Source organism: Centruroides vittatus, unplaced genomic scaffold (genome assembly GCF_030686945.1).
Source record: "Centruroides vittatus isolate TY-2023 unplaced genomic scaffold, ASM3068694v2 contig_361, whole genome shotgun sequence".
In the NCBI taxonomy this organism is placed as follows: domain Eukaryota; kingdom Metazoa; phylum Arthropoda; class Arachnida; order Scorpiones; family Buthidae; genus Centruroides; species Centruroides vittatus.
The window spans coordinates 439,925-457,944 of NW_027122185.1; the positions used below are offsets into that span (position 1 = coordinate 439,925).

General features: G+C 29.0%; 1 protein-coding gene across 2 annotated transcripts in view; it reads right to left on the reverse strand.

The window, feature by feature from the left end:
* Window positions 1-18,020, reverse strand: part of SCAR (wiskott-Aldrich syndrome protein family member 3 SCAR) — a 98,494-nt gene that overhangs the window by 64,262 nt on the left and 16,212 nt on the right. For both annotated transcript variants that reach the window (XM_067269989.1, XM_067269988.1), the window contains 2 exons: window positions 13,471-13,624; window positions 10,988-11,102 (listed from right to left, as the gene is read on the reverse strand). In XM_067269989.1, the coding sequence (XP_067126090.1) occupies window positions 10,988-11,102; window positions 13,471-13,624 (269 nt within the window). The remainder of the gene's footprint in view (window positions 1-10,987; window positions 11,103-13,470; window positions 13,625-18,020) is intronic.

Here is an 18,020-nt window from a genome sequence, read left to right on the forward strand (position 1 = left end):
TATTTGCTGTATCTAAAAAAAATATTTCTTTGATCCTGAGATTCACTTTTGTGAGCTGCATCTGGGATGTTTGATTCTGTCAATGTGCTGCTTGCATGTGTCTTGCAGAACGCACATGATCCTCAAAATGTGATTTCTTCATGCACACAAATGCATTTTGATATACCTTGCAGAACACTTTTAAGCAATCCACTGCGAAATCTCTCTTGGCTAACTTAGCTTCTCTCGCCCACTTCAGCAGAAGTTGAGACACAGAACTTTTATGCTTACCCATTAAATTTCCTAGTCTGTAGTCGAATATAAAACTTCAATGCTGAGCACACTTCTGCACTTCACACTGTAACCAATAATTTATTAAAAAGTAGCCAAAAAGTTACTGAATAAAATTAAATTTGCTCAAAAGATAGCCAAGACACTAATAATTTTTATTTTCATCAATTAAAACAATCCTGAGTGTGGTATAAAGTAATTCAACCTGGCAACAGTGTTTACAAAACAACGTCAAAGGTCTCTCTGCTTTTGTTTTGAAATCCAAAATGGTTTTTTTGGTACCTACAATGATATCAAAGACTGCATACATGACAGTATTTCTCTGAAAATTATGAATGTATTTTAAAAAATTGCAAAAATATCCAATAAATTGAATATTTTTGCTGATTTCGATTCAAAAAATATAAAAAGTTCATTTTCGTCAGAAGCAAAATGTGTTATTTTTGGAATTCTCCTCTGATTCTCAGATAAATCCAGAAAATTCAAGGACTACTTATAACTATATACTATGAATCTTTGAATTTTCAAATGCGAAAAACTAATACTTGCAAGGCACAGTGGACAAAAAGCTTGAACATATATCCACTCATTTTTGATGTAGTTTCACCACGTCCAAGCTGATCAAAATCAGTGGATAACCAGCCATGTACTCTCCATATTAATGAATATATAAGCACAAATATGACTTGCATAATAGAACACAGCTCTAGCCAGTTTTGCCACTATGGTGATTACTGAGATAATATGGAATAATGCAAAGATCATCAGGAGTAACACTTCACCAACCCATGGATACATAAAATAGAAATATTTAGACAAAAGTAGTTAGCGGGCAGATGTTCAAATGCAAAATATGCTGAATCTCTTACCAACACATGGAAATATACATTAACCCGGGTGAGGTCGCAAAGGTCAACAACCTATAGAGGTCGCTGCGGGTCACCTCGACCCGCATTTTAGATATTAATTTTTTTCTTAACCGTTCAACTTTTTTCACTTTTTTCTTTTAAATATTATTTTTCATTCTGTTTAGTAATTTAATAAATATATATGTTCGGTTTGTAAGCCTTAGTTAATTATTTATTAACATTCGAATTTACATGTAAAATTTTGGGGAAAATGTTTATAAGTATCTGAAAAATTTTAACTATTTAAAAAAACATGAAAAAATTAGTGATGATAGAAGTTATTTTTATCATAGAAAATGTATGTCACTTTATGATTTAAAAAAAATATTTATTTTATTTACATTACATTAATAATACAAATTTACGCAGACGTCAAGGGTCTCTGTGGGTCACCATGACCCAAAAGAGCCAATATCTCTTAATGTGTTCTGAGAAACTGAGTAACGGCGATACGTTCCGATAATAACAATAAATTTAGGAAGCTACTGTAAGTCACATCGGTAAAACTTAATTATTAACGATTCAGTTGATCATGAAATAGGAGGTGTGGGTCAGAATGGGTCATGCGACCCCTCCCAGGTTAATAAACAAATCAAGAGTACATGTATCAATACAATTTTAATACAAATATATTATATTATGTTATATAAGAATTTATATAAACAATAGTTTCTAAGCATTAGATAAAAATACTAAACACCTAAAATTGATATAGTATTCTTATAATGGAGGTTGATGACTTTCTAAATTTTTGTACACTTAGCAAGCATAAGATCAGGCTTGATGACATTAACCATGTTCCAATGTACTTCATTTGGTTATGAGGCAAATACTGAGATAATCACGACATGATTTCCATTTGATCTTATATTGATATTATTCAAAATTAGCATATTAGACAAATAATATTGCTAGATTTTAACCAGGCTATAAATAATATAGCTAATTAATTATCAGATTATAACATTATCTTTATAATTAATTAGCTATATTATAATCTGATTAAAACTCAGCAGCACCATTTGTTTATTACTATAACTTGTCAGGCTTTGTTTACGTATAATTAATATATTTATTCATTTTTACTGTACTTTAATTAAGCAAGTTGTTTATATTTATTCTTTTATTTTCTTAATTGGTGATCTGAAAGTAAGGATAACATACAAGAACCCAACATGAAACATCCATTTCTGTCAGGAACTTGAAATACAGTATGTAGGTCTATTATTGTATCATTTCTGTGTCCATTATTCATATCATCCCATAACTTATAAATAGTGAGGTTACGATTAAAGGCAAGTTAAAAGCTATTCGCAAAACTAAATAAGTATACAATGGAACATTACTTTAATATATATTTTCAAAGACACTATTATTTATAACCATAACATGTAATAAACCCATATTAGAACTTCTAAGATATGGATTACACTGTTCAAAACCATAAAATAATAATCATTAATAATGTTTTCATAAATTCCACACAATTATCTTTTTATATATGTGCCAATTTGGTCTTATGTTTGATTTCAAGCTCTCCAAATTTCATAATTTGTTCCAAATGGAATGGATTAACAAATGGCCTATTGAGTAGGCCGAAAACATTAGTTCTTTCAATAAAACTATCTCAGCAACAAGTAAAGGTGTTGTGTTGTGAATTAGACTAATTATTTGCTGAGCAAGTATCTGCTTTATGTTAACAATATATTTTAAAAATTGTATTAACATTCTGGAATATGTCTGAGGAAGACTTAAGTAAATGTTGAAAGTATTTGTATGAACATTTATTGAAGAACATGAGCAAGTAATGAAAACACATCCTCCATGGCACATCAGAAATCCATAATGATGCCCAATGCTGGAAAAGTAATGTTGACTTTTTTTTGACTGCCATGGACCACTGTGGTTGACTTTATGCCACCATACACAACAATCAACTCAAAATGCTATTGTGAAACTCTGTCATGGCTGTGCAAAGCAATAAGATCAAAATGCCCAGGACTACTCTCATATAAACGTCATCCTTCTTCATGACAATGAACAATAGCCATCCCTATACAACAAGTGCAACAACATTGCCATGTTATAGAAATTCCACTGGATGATACTATTGATAGAATATTCACCATATAGTTCTGACCTGTCGCCATGCGACTTTTACATTTTTGGGCCTCTCAAGAAAACTTTGCAAAGATTCATGTTAAATTATGAGATAAAGAATAGGGTCAAAGATTTCTTTTTTTTTACCAGCAACCACCAGAATTTTACACAAGGGACATCAATCTGCTTGTGAGATGCTGGGATCTTTGCCTAAACAAACAGAGATTTCTTTTAAATTCACAACAAATGTTTGCCAGTTCTGTGTGAATCCAATTTTAAACTGGGCAATGCTTATAGGTAGGCTTACCATAATATTTTTTTCTCAAACCGGGACAATTTTGAGAAAATACTCACAATAGAAAATAAAGCCTACTAGGATAAGTACCTATGATTGAAAAGGCTAAACAAAGAAGGTGTTAACAAAAACAACGAGTTGAAAGCAATTTTTAATAACTCAACTAAACATACCTTATTATTAAGAAGTTATTAATATTTATCACAAGTGTGAACTCTCTTTAAAAATTCTTTGTCACTTAACATCAGTACATTTAAAATAAAGGCCCGCCAGTGGCCAAGAGGTCTTCGTACCCTGAACACTGGGAGTTCAGTCGTGGGATCACACCTTGCTCGGATGGGCTGGCCACATGGAATTTTCCAGGTTTTCTCCACGTTTGCAATGCCTAAGTGGGGGTCAGTTTCCCTTAAAAGACCTCCCGGAAGGCTTCCCCTAGGCAGATCGCACAAGCATTGCATGCTATAACTTAACAAACAATTTATAAAATAAGTAACACTAATATTTGAGAAAGTTCCTATTGCTTGCTTTATGTTTCACACATTTCAAGTGATTTTTATTGTTTGAATGCCCACCATAAGTTAGTTGGAAAATTCTGAAAAGCAACAGTTCATATTTTATCTTTCGTCAATATGATCACAAACTTTATTCAATTATCAGTAAACACACTGTTTTTTTTTTTGCATCTTAGAGATTAAATTAATTTAATCTCTAAGATGCACGAAATAAGCGCAAATGCTGACTAGTAATTTGAATCGAGTAAGATATGATTATGTGCAGCAATGATGTGGCCAGTGTAGGTTTCAGAATTGCCAACTCTAATTGAAACAAAATATCTAAAAAAAATGAAATAAAAATATCTGGATCTCATAGGCTACTGTACTATTATAAATTCTGTGAAAAAATAAAACATCTAAATTCATTAGGCCATATGCTATAAATTTTGGGGAAATATCTAGACAACATTAAAAGTACTTAGATCTAGATACAAAATATTTAGATTGGCAACAGTGAATGTAATTGCCAAATTGCCATTTTATTCGAGACTGCACTATTTTTATTTCTTGTATATTCGGCACTTTTAAAATTTTACCAAATAACCGGGACAAAATGACAAACTGACCGGGACGCTGAGACAACATCGTCAAACCGGGACAATCCCAGTCAAAATGGATTGTCCCGGTTTGTCTGGGATGTCTGGTAAGTCTACTTATAGGTATTAAAAGATGGATAACACTGAAAAGACTGTTCTTATTTCTTTTTATTTTATGAACATTTTGGCATGACAAAATTATTTACTTATTTTTTTTAATTTTGTTTTATTTATAAAACCATTCTAGGGACACTAGAAACAAGCATTAACATCTTGCTGTGAACTTTGTTATTATAAGAATAAAGAATAATTAACTTCAGATTATAGCATAACAGGAAAATGTGTGTTTAGACATACCTACCTACACGTATAATTCTGCAGTGGAGAGAGTATTATAAAATTATGACGATATTGTATTTATGAAAGGAATATCTGGAGAATTATTGCAGTTCTCACAAATTTTTAACACAGTAAGTTCAATCTCCTAGAAGCTGAGAGAACTGTTATGTTGAAAGAAGTAAGGAGTTGTTCATCATTGACAACAAATACTTATATACAACAGTGCTGATAAAGTCAGTATTTTATCAGTTTCAGGGGCATATCAACATTCTAAAATATTGATAATGTAAACATTTATTGATTTTAGTTTTGGTTTGGTACAATTATTATTGAAACAGTATGTAATATCCAATATAATTCTTAGTAATAGCAGGCAATTGTGCAGTTGGCACTTCTTTAAAATACTATATAGTTTTACTGTCAGGTATTGCATAATTCTTTGCATCATGAATCTACAACAGACATTGTGTATCAGCCTAACAATTGTAAATTTCGAAACCTATCTTTAAATCCTTTTATTTATGTACTCAACACTTTTTAGTAATTCATATTTTTTGATGTTCAATAATTTTTTGTATTTGATAACTTTCAGTATTTATCAAAATTTATCAATTATTTATACATCAAATGATCTCAGGATCAAGCAAATACTGATATCAAAACTTTGGTTTAGCACAGCCCTAGCACACCAAGTATAATGTCTATATCTGTTTTGGTCTGGTTTCTGGATTATGCAAGAATAATACTATAATGAAAAATAGAGCAAAAAAAGTGATGCAGTATATCAACATCACATGAATATGCTTCTAGAAAAGTTATTATTTAGTTTTGATTGTCTTTCACTTGCTTTGTAGAAGGTGCTGGCACTAATTGCATTTTCTTTTGAATTTGACTCATCATAAAAAAGCTACCTAGTTTCCTGGTGATTTCCCTTATTTTGTCCATATTCATTTCTTCAAAAGTGGAAATTTCCTTGTCCAATGTTGGAAATTCTTCCATTGATAATGGATGATCTACTGAAATCTTGTTTCAAGTGTTTGAAGATTGGATGATTGTTTTGAAATGTTTTCTGCTATGTTATCCTCATAAAGATTTAAGGATGAAATTAAAACAGTATGAATCCAACAGTTTTCAATTGTTTTTGAAGTCATTTTGTCCCACAGTCATCCTATCATAAAGAGAGCATCTCTCGAGAAATTATATATCAACTTATCGCTTCTGATTGAATCAATGATTTGCTTAAAGAGCTAAATTACTTCTATTTCATTGCATTGGCTCCAATGAGTTTGCCACCCCTATTTGTATATTTATTCTCAACAAAGGTACAAGCAGAACTAAATTTACATTCAAAATGCCAGGGATTCAGTTTTAACCTTTGAAATTACTTACAGGCTTAATATTTTACCTCCTATTGAAGATAAAGATATAAATAAGTGAAAATTGCTCAATAAAATGTAAGTTGGAAAAAATGGCATCTCTTTCTTGATGCTAAGCAAGGTGGTGTAATTTCTGGGCACACAAGTTATGTAGATAACAGATTCATAGCAATATTTTTACCATTATAAGAGATTGACATTATATCAGAAATGTTAAAACAAGAATCAATCGCATATATTTTTTGTTACAAAAAATCCAGTGTGTTCTATCAAATTCTGATTTAACAATACAACAAAAATTTGAAATGTCACATAAATCTAATTTTGAAAAAAAAAATTTTATCTTTCAAGAAAAATTTATAAATATCTTAATAACTATTCTATTCTATTTTTTTAAATATAAACTTTAAAAAAATTTAATTAATAAAATTATATGAATATAATTCTTAAATTTTTTGTAATTATAAAAATTTTAAACATACAAAATGTTAATTTATTTATTTATTCTATGTATAATAATTCTAGTAAAAACTTACAAACTGTTTTTAGATTAATTATTAAAAAAACATTAAAATATCATATTAAAAATAAAAATGAAAGACGTAGCAACTTGCCTCATCTCCCTCCTTGGCTTTGAGCAAGCTAAAGAAAAGCCAGGAGAGAGGAGAGAAAGTTTAGTAATATATTGAATAGAAAAGAAATATGAAAAGTTTAATATATAGATATTATAAATAAATTGCATACATAATCAAACACACACAAACAAAAATGTCATAAAATATTCAGTTCATACATATATCCATGTATACAAATATATATTAATATATACTTATGGCTAAGGTCTGTATCAGAAAATGCTAGGATTAGACAACTAATGCTGACTTAAACAAGTCTTTTGGTTAAAATAAGTAACAATTCATTAATTTTAAACTTTATCCAAGTCACAACAAGAGGATTAAGCTGAAATTATCTAAAAAAAGAATAGATGAAGCTAGAACAAAACATAAAAGTTGGACTTTATTTGGATAATGTGATGTCTATCCAACATTGTTTGGATAGAGCTGAATATGTATGTTGCCTTTTTTATGGGCATGAAATTTTGTCTTTTAGTCATGTTGATCTAACAATAAATTGGCATCAAGGCAATTCATTGTCAGATTTTAAGCCAACTGACAATATGGTAACAATTTTCAACCTGAATTTTTTCGTGCCTATGATAAACTTCTTAATATAGTCTGGTATGCTATTCACACCAAGTAATGTTAGTAATAAGAAGTAAACTCACTGTGTACGGCATTACAAAATATTTTTCTTCCGAGCGATAAACTTCTTATATAAAAAACCACAACATGATAAACTGCTTTGAAAAACATTTGTAAACTCTATCATTACATTATACTTACAAATACAATCAAAGATAAATATAAAAACAGGTGTCTTTAAAGTCCTTTCAGATAAACACAGGATCACAAACATATTGTAACACTACCTAAGTGTTGCAAAAAAATGCAAAAATGTTAAAAGTTTCAGCAGAAGAACTTTTATCATTTTTCAACTGCACAAGGCATGTCTAGAAAGTAAGTACCATTTGTATATTTCTCCCATGCATTTTGGCAATGTAAAGGTCATGCATACATAGTTATTTTTTTCACTCAAAAACAAAGTAATCGAGCCATATTTGTTATTGTTGTTCACACTGAGGATCACTAAGCATCAATTATAATGTTCGAAACAATTGAGCTGTCCATCAGTTGTGAAATACAATCAGTAACTAGGTTCCTGAATATGAGAAATGGTCAACCACACAAAATTTACAGGCAAATTTGTGAGATTTACAGACTAAATGTGATAAGTGAAGGAAGATATGGTGAGAAAGTGCATTAGGATGTTTAACAAAGGAAAGAACAATGTTCATGATGAGAAGCCTAGCAGTCACCCATACCTAATCAATGAAGACTTGCTGCACAATGTCGAAGAGAAAATTCATTCTGATACACAGTTTACACTTTGATTTATCTCTGCAATTTCCTGACATTTCAAGATATTTGCTGCATGAAATTGTGAGTAAACACTTGTGCTTCAAAAAGTTATGTTGAAGATGGGTGCCAAAAATGCTAACATACATTCACAAAACAAAATGCTTAGATATACCATATATTTGTGCAGATAAGATGACTTTCAGATAAGACAAAGTAATTTTTGTCGAAGTTTTATAGTTTTAGCATATATCTGTCCTATAAGATAATCCCCAAACTACCAACGGCCTATGAATTTAGTTTAGATCAGCAATCATCATCTGGATAACAACACTGTATAGTGTATACGAAATTATGTCCTATTCGTGATTTTTCAAATGAACAAATTTTAGTTTCTTGCATCTGGCAGCACTGCCTTGTGATTGTTGCAAACATTTGACCTGATTCTGGCATTCGGGTAATGACCTTGACTACTCACAAAAATGTCGTACGGGCTATTCTATTTTGTGGACATACCTTACTTTCTACTGGTAAATAATTACGATTTGTGTGTTTTACTATAATGGTTTTAATTTATACAGATTTCAATCTAATTTTTTTTGTATCTGTCCTGTAAGACAGGGATGCACCACATACGGCCCCCTTTCAATGTTTATGCGGCCCGCGGACAGTACAGGCCAAATCCCATCTTTTGAAGTTTCTAAGTATAGAACTTCTTTCCTTTCGCAAAGTCATTAGCACCCAACTGTTTTATGACTTTCCCTGAAGTGAGAAATGGGAGGTTGAAGTTCAATTTCTAGCTAACACACTTTCTGGTTTAGATATTGAATATTTTAAGTCTAATACATAGTATTATAATGATTTTTAGAAGAATCAAATAGAATAAAATGATGTTTGAACATCATTTCTGATGTTATCAAGAAGTTTCTATTTTGGCGGGAAATTTTCAATTTTATGCTTCGGAAAACTTGCTTATTTGTCTAAATAATGTCAAATAACATAAAAATAAGTGAAAATAGCACTGAAAACCATGAAAATAACGATAGAAACCAACTTTAAATTACTGGAAATTAGACTTAATATGAAAATTATCACCTTTAATTGTCCAGCACAAATGTTTTAACAAAAATAAAAACGTTTTCGATCGTTTTCAACGGTCATCTTCAGTTACAACTCAAATTAAAAAAAGAACGATAAAATAGAATTAAATACGAAAATAATATAAATGCGCATGCGCAACTATATTATTTTCGTATTTAATTCTATTTTATCGTTCTTTTTTTAATTTGAGTTGTAACTGAAGATGACCGTTGAAAACGATCGAAAACGTTTTTATTTTTGTTAAAACATTTGTGCTGGACAATTAAAGGTGATAATTTTCATATTAAGAAAATAACGATTTTTTAGCATTTGTTTACATTCTAGATTCTGATTGGTATAGTCGAATTTGAATCAATCTTTTCTGAAAAGACACTTACTCGTCAACCTAATGTCATTCAAACTAGAAAATACCAATCAGAGTTCAAAAAGGAATGTACAAAAGTTATAACAACCAATTATTTACAACAAAGTCTATCCATAGACTAACAATAGAAAAATTTTTTAATTATTACATTGGATCAAGAAAATTAATAACTGGAATAGTCATACGACTAAAAGGAAACCAACTGCACTAAAAAGTTTTGGATTTAATAATTATTTCAAACAGCGTCAAGTCATAAACTCCCCATGATTATCAACACAGTAAGGGCTAAAGTAATTAGACTCCTTGTGTCAACAAAGAGGGTTGTAAAATGGTCTGACCCCCCCGGCCTTTCTTCAGAAAAGGTTGTGCATCCCTGTATAAGACAATCTCGGATTTTTGGGGCCTTTTTTTATGATTCAACTATCGTCTTATCTGTGCAAATATATGGTAAGTGCCTCAATTTGCTTGGTGATTATGTTGAAAAGTAGATTAAGCTATATATAATTTAATGGTAATTAATACTTTTTGTTTCAACTGCCTACATTTTTAAATAGCCAAACAGTACTTATTTTCTGGATGGACTTCTTATTTAATATTATGTTACTCCTGATCTATGCCATTTAAATTCTAAATACATATTGGTACTCTGTAAATCAAAGTAGATTTTTACTATAACTTTAAAGCTAAATCTAACAATACTTTAGTAAAATAACTGGAACATTTATTTTTGTCCACCTCATTTTTTAGGCAACAAAATATTAATAAATTCTAATTTATTTAATAACCAAAATGCCTTCTTTATCCATCCAACCTACATTTTAAAAATCACAAATTATCCACCTAAAGTGACACCCTAAATTTTTGCCTCAGCATTAATAAAAACAGGATAGATAAAAACAAAATTTTAACTTTTATTCTTGTTTCATTTAACCATTTTTGAATAATGTCAGCTTTATCTGCTTGTAACTTAAATAAAGCAGGCTTTTTATGAATAAAGTTCAAAATTAAATTAGGTTGTTACTTGCTTTAACCAAATAGCTTGGATAAAGTTAGCATTAGCCAGTTAATCCTAGCTTTATCCAATTCACAAACTAGCTACAACACATATATCATTCATGCTTGTATATACATACCAACATATATTCAGTATAGTTTGAAAATATTTTACCTTTTTTCCACGATCATGTAAAATTCTTTCTGTATCCTTAAGCACATCCTGTTTCCACAATTCAAAAAAATAATTGGGATCTGTATAAAATTTCAAACCATCCTTTCCATCTTCCCTAAAAAATAAATAATATACAACTTAAAATAATTCATTGTATCAATAAACTGAAAATATAATACTTTTACAGATTAATTCATTCAATGATCTATATTATTTTAAAATTTTGAATTCTTAAAATCAAATTATATCTAACAGGAGTGTATTTCTTATGCATTCTATAACAGATTACAATGTAAGAAATAGTGTCTTTGTAATTACTTCTTTAAAATATAAAATTCTGAGTCAATCTCTTAAATCATTATGAATAATATAACTGAATCACTAAATGCCATATTATGCAAATCAATTTAGTCTAATGGTAGAGGATTAGGCAACCATTTTGTAATAATTTTAATAATTAAATTAACTTTGAAATAAATTTAATAATTTAAAATATTCTAGAAGAAAACATTAACTTACATTGAATTTAGTTGTCATATGACATAATTTTTCATTATAATGATAAATAAAAATATAAAAAGAACCCAAAATCCAGCACAGAGTAAACAAATTTAATAAAAACTAGTGATGGGACGATACCAAAATTTCTCCCAATTCCAATTCTGCCAAAAACTCCTGATTCCAATACAATTTCCAATTCTGATTCTTTTGAATACTTTCTAAAGTTTATTTTAATTTAGAAAAATTAATGATTTACTTTATGAGCATTGAACATTCAATTAATTAATAAACATTAGGTTTAAGAATGGAAAATGATTGGAAAATCCAAAATCAATCTTTCAAAAGAAACATGAAAATTCTCATTTATATATATATGCACACAATGACACCTTTCACACTTATTCCAGCAACTTTATTAGAAATAGGAATGTTTTTGGTCACCTCTAGTGGCCTTCTTCAGGTTACAAGCTGTTCCCTTTATCAATCATTTAAAAGAATGAGAAACGTTCTATGGATATGATTTTTTTTAAAAAGCATTCTACATTAACCAACATGGATTAAATTCGAATTGTAAAATAAAGTCTACACATAATATTAAAATAAGAATAAATTTTACAAATAATACAGTGAATATTAAAATAAGAACAAATGTAAAAATACTATGAATATATAAAATAATAAGTTAAAATATGATGCATTTTTTTTGCACTTTGAAAATTATATAACCTAAACTTTACAAAACTCCCTTGATTTTACAGTTTACAAATATAATTGTATGAAATATAACAAGAACTACTGAAAATGTTGAGAAAGGTGACAGAGGTTATGAATTATGGAAATATATCCAGTAATGCCAAACCTGTGCTAAGGATATACAGTAGAGCGTCGAAAATCGGAATCAATTGGGGACTGGGGTTGTTCCGATTAGTCATTTGTTCCGATTACCGACTTTGTACAAAAAAATTTAACCTGTCCGATGTTCAAACTTTTCTCCGTTGCGTGTCGCTTCGTGTTGAATTTTTGTCGATTTTAAGCCTAACGAAAATTTTTATAATAATAATCGAGGCTATCGTATCATTAAAAATTATTTCTTCATTTTGTACAAACAAAATAAATATATTGAAGAATATAAAAAACATGAAAATTATACTTTAGAAGTAAATCTAGTATCAAAAATGTTCGATTCAGCACGACACAGTCCGACTGAAAATCGTTCTGATTACTGGCCATTCCTATTACCGACGTTCCGATTAACGACGCTCTACTGTATACTGATTGTTTAAGCAATTTCCATTTAATTTGGCTTTGTATATTTCTATGACATCGCCAGCAATAGGTCTTACACACTGCTGGTGACTACACAGAACAACAGTAAAAATATGAAACGTGTACATTTTTTGTAAAGATAGTATTTTCATGGTTGCCATTATTAAAATTCCAACCCTTGTAGTTATCATTATCATTAGATAAATAAGTCTTTAACCCATCTTTTCACACTATCAATCTTGACATTTGATTGATAATAGTTATTATCAGTTATTGTTAAGAGAGACAACTAATGGTTTAAATGTTTATTTTAATCATTATTTGCCTGTAGAACAATAGTTTTCAAAGCTTGCATTATTCTCACTCAATTATATGCTGGATTAATTGTCATTAATTATAATAATAAATGAATCTTCAAGTTATAGATTTTTTAAAATTGTCTTAACATGTCTTTAATTTTAAAGTCAGAGTGAATATAACCAAAATTTCCACTAACTAATTTTATTTACTTTGTATTGTGTTGTATATGTGTGAGGACTTTTAAACTAAATACACTTTGACTTATTTTCTTATCCAACTTAATGTTATCAGTCAGTCATTATCATAAATATACAAGCAGTTTCAAAGTGATTACAAAAAGATTCTATGCATATATATTACACATATCATCATCATACAAATTATGCAATTAATTCAGAGGAAAAAATCAAACTTACCGATAAGGATTAAGTTTATCTAGAGGTGGTGGTTTGTCACAAGTATGATAAATATCTCCCATAGCAGAAGGCATTGTATTTCTGGACAAGACTTGTTGATCGTACACAACAGAACTCTTAAATGCTTTTCTCATATGAATATCTTGAAGTGAAACTACAAAATACAAAAATTTATTTCAAAATGCATTTAATTCTTCATTAATCTTTTTAGAGATCATTAACTTCTAAAAATAATTATACATTTATTCATAATTCTTTATTTTAAAAGTAATGGGATTATATAATATAAATATTTTATTATTACTTATAAATAAAATATATTTCTCAACACTTGTTACAAAATATCATTGATATTTCATAATAAAATATTTGCAATTATCTGTTCAAGTATTCATTAAAATTCAGACTAATAGCAATTGATATTCTATTTTGCATACAGAAATAAATGTTAACATTTAAGCCAGTGATTCTCAAACTTTTTCAATCCACCGCCCCCTTTGTTCCATAAAGTTATACCCAACGCCCCTGTGTAAGAATGGATTGGAAATATTCTTAGGAAAACTTTCCTATGAATCTCACACTTTGTGCCCTTACCGTACATTGTTCTCGACATCTGGAAACCATTAAATGCAATGTTTCCTCATATCCGTTTGACAGAGGAAAGGGAACTTTTACCTTAGATCACCGTTCAGTACCCAGCCTCCAGCGCCCCCCTAGATTTACTTACCAGCGCCCCCCTAGATTTACTTACCGCCCACTTTGAGAAACGCTGATTTAAGCTATTAAATTTATTAGCCTAAATTAATCAATTAAAAACAGTCATAGCATAAATGCAATTGTCAAAAGTTATTTGTGTTTGGATGCATACATTTTTTAAGAATATCTTATCTGAAGATTGGAATCAATGCAGATATGAATTGAAACCAGAATCACTTTTAATGCTGAAATAAAAACTGATATTAAAATATATTTTTCCAATAACTTTTCTTGTTTAATGACTTGAAACCGTGTTGCGTTTGATTCTTGTTGACTACGAACACAATATAGTGCTTTCGACGATCACTTGGCTTTTCTTCTCCCTGTTATTTAGACACTATATTGTGTTCGAAAGCACTATATTGTGTTCGTAGTCAACAAGAATCAAGCGCAACACGGTTTCAAGTCATTAATAGAGCTATTGAAATAGAAACGACTGGTTTCAACCCTTAAACAACAGGGAAAAGAAAAGCCAAGTGATTGTTGAAAGCACTATATTGTGTTCGTAGTCAACAACAACTTTTCTTGCAGTTAAAAAGCAAAACTGGTATCTCCATTTGATTTTTCTTCTTTTAATTTCAGATTTTATTTTTATTTTGCAAGCTTTTAATAAAATTACCAGTCTGAATCATTAACGTCTAAAAACAATAAAAAAATTTTTTTAAATAATCAACAAACAAACAAAATCAGTAGATTAAAGATTTTTAAATACATCCAATTCTGTTTTTGCATTCCTGAATCCATGTAGGAAAAAAATTGTAAAAATAGATACTGTCCATATGGAAAAACAAAAGTTTGTTTCTAACCTTAAAAACCAATAAAAATAACACAATAAACCAATTACCAACGATCGCCTTAAAGATCGGGCTATAATTTGGTTAAACCAATTAATATAATAAGATGTATTTATATTATATGAAATATTTCAATTTCAGTTAATACTTCAGAGAAGGAACATTTGTAACTTATTTATCAGCAAAATTTAATAATTTATATTATTTGCACAAATTTTTTTTTTTTTTTTTTTGACTTCTTTATACATCAAAATATCTCTGGCTTTTAACACTAAATGGCATACAAAAACTATTCTGTATTGAAAGGATTGAATTAGATTAGATTGATGGGATAAGGCAACATAACAAATGAGCAATCTGCCAAGAAGGAAATTTCTCCATTATTTGAAAAATTGATTCCTATTTCGGTATTGTACACCTGAAGAAAAAACCAGAAAACACCACATGCCAGCTCCCTTTTTTTGTTTTTACTTTTTCCATCCTTGGCACTAAAAAACACTTGGGTGGCTGGATGGTGAGAAATGTGGTAATGATGCACAGATTAATTCATAGATAATTGATAGTCATCCAAATCAGCTCCTTGGACAATTAACCAGTAATTAGCTAAACAAATTACTAGTTATCGTTTATTATTGATTATTACTAATGTAAAATAAATTTCTACATTATGGAATTTAAAAAATAAAGCAAAAAAGTAATGTCACCTTTAGTTTTTATTTTGTTAATTATTATTTTGAATTACTTTTAATAATTATTATATAAAAAATAAATAAAATTATTAAATTTAATTCAAAAATTATTGTAATTATTAGTTAATGTCTGCCTTATACTGATGCATTTGCCCATGTCTTTTTGAGTTACATGTGGCTCTTGCTGAAAATGTTAATTTCTGCTTTTTATTATTATTTTTACAATTTTATTTACACAATTTTGTGAAAATATGTAATTATATATATGTAATATTTAGTAATTTATTTCCAAGTTGGTGCAATAAATTAAATTGACATTTCAAATCTATTCTTTGAAAACAAGTTCTCGACACAGATGGGGGACACTCTATCCTTCCTTGCCTTACCATACTATCTGCCATGGATTTTGCAAAACCTACATTTCGGCTCCCACTGAACTCTTGCTTGCTCACCTCTGGTATAAGGTAATGGTCTGCCTTACCATCTACCATTACAAAATATTATTTTATATTAATTATTAAAAGTTAGTTAAACTATAGTCCAAATAATGGTGAAGTAATGTTAATGTAACAACAATGTATAACAATGAGTTGTCACAAAATACAATAAAGTAGATCAAACGTAACCTAGTATAGTATTAATCAGCTTATTTAAATTTTAAAACATTTTGCAACATTAAAAACACTGTATTAAATAAAATTATAAATTTAAAATGCCTAATAATTTAAAATAGATAAAAGTTTGTTTTCAAGATATTTTAATACTTTCAGAAACCCTAACAATTACACTTCATACCCTCAGTTTGAAGGCAGATGTTAATGAAATAGTTTAAAAATAAAAACAAAGTGCAAAAAAATGATAAACAGTACCATTTAAATTACAATAATTTATCAAATTTAAATTTTTTTATTTTAATAAGTTTGATTGTGTAACAAAATAATGTAGTTAATTTTTGATTAAATTTTCTTCCAATTTATTAATATAAAATTAGGAAAATTATTAAAAGTCAAATTTAATAAAATTATATTTTTGTAACAGATTACATAATTTATTAATGAATAATAATTAAAAATAACTGATTTTTTTTTCATATAACAAAGAAGAAAAAAAAAACAATCTTGAAAGCATGGCAAACATGCTTTGACATCACATTATAAGCTCCATATCAATGAATTCTGTAATGCTCATGACAGCAAAAATTAAAAAATTCATTCAATTCGAAACTAAAATTAAAATAGCATTCCAGTATTCCAAATTCTTGATGAAGACCTTTGGAGTAGGTTGAAAACATTAGATGATGTTAGTTTTGACAGGTTAGTGAGAATTTGTTAGAAATAATTTACTATAATAATTTTGATTATACTAATAAATAGCTATTAAAAATTATCACAGTACATTATTCAAATAAATTGTCATGTTTGGCTTAACCTCTTACAACTAGATACTAGACAAAACTCAAAAGTCCAAAGCTGGATGGTTTGTAACCCTAGCTATTATAGATACATTAAGTAGAGAATATGAAATTTAATAGTCAATGGAGTCATAGAGCTACTTCATTCTGAAGCCTTCCTAACTATTTCTGTCAGCATTACTGATTAGGGAGAATCCATTAGAACCCCATGTCCATGGAGAAAAATACAACAATTAAACCAAAAGTAATTGCTGTACACACTAACCCTGAAATCTCTCTTACAGTAATACTTGCTGAACAAGGTCTAAAGGTTGTTTTTGTCTTTGACAATGCTCCAATGCATCCCATTGAGCTATCTTGAAATCGTGGTGGTGTTTTTATTACCTGGCATTAAATCTTTGGTGCAACCTATACAGATCAAGATGAGATAGTCTGAAAAGGCACAACAAAAGAAATCTTCTTTCAGAAATTCTTAAGACCACCACCAATAAAGAAACAAATTTACCAAAATCTTAAATCAATATTAAAGATGTTTTTTATATATTAGCATCTGCTTTTGAGCAAATTCCATTATTGTTTGAGAGGTCATGAAGAAAACTATAGCTTGGTGTAAAAAAAAATTTATCTGCAAACAATTTGGACAAACAGCTTTATGTTGAATATCTGACAGACAACAACATCAGTGCTCTGCTTAAAAATTTAAAACAACTTATCAAAGTAAAATAACTTATAAGAAAGCAACATCAGTAAATGACTTGTAAGTGAAAATATTCTAGAGAATGAAGTGTTAACAGATAATGAAATCATCAACACAGGCAAGTAGAAAATAAGGGAACAAAGAGGCTATAAAACTTATAAAAGAGTTAAGTCATGTGGAAGAAAGGAAAGTGATTGAAACTA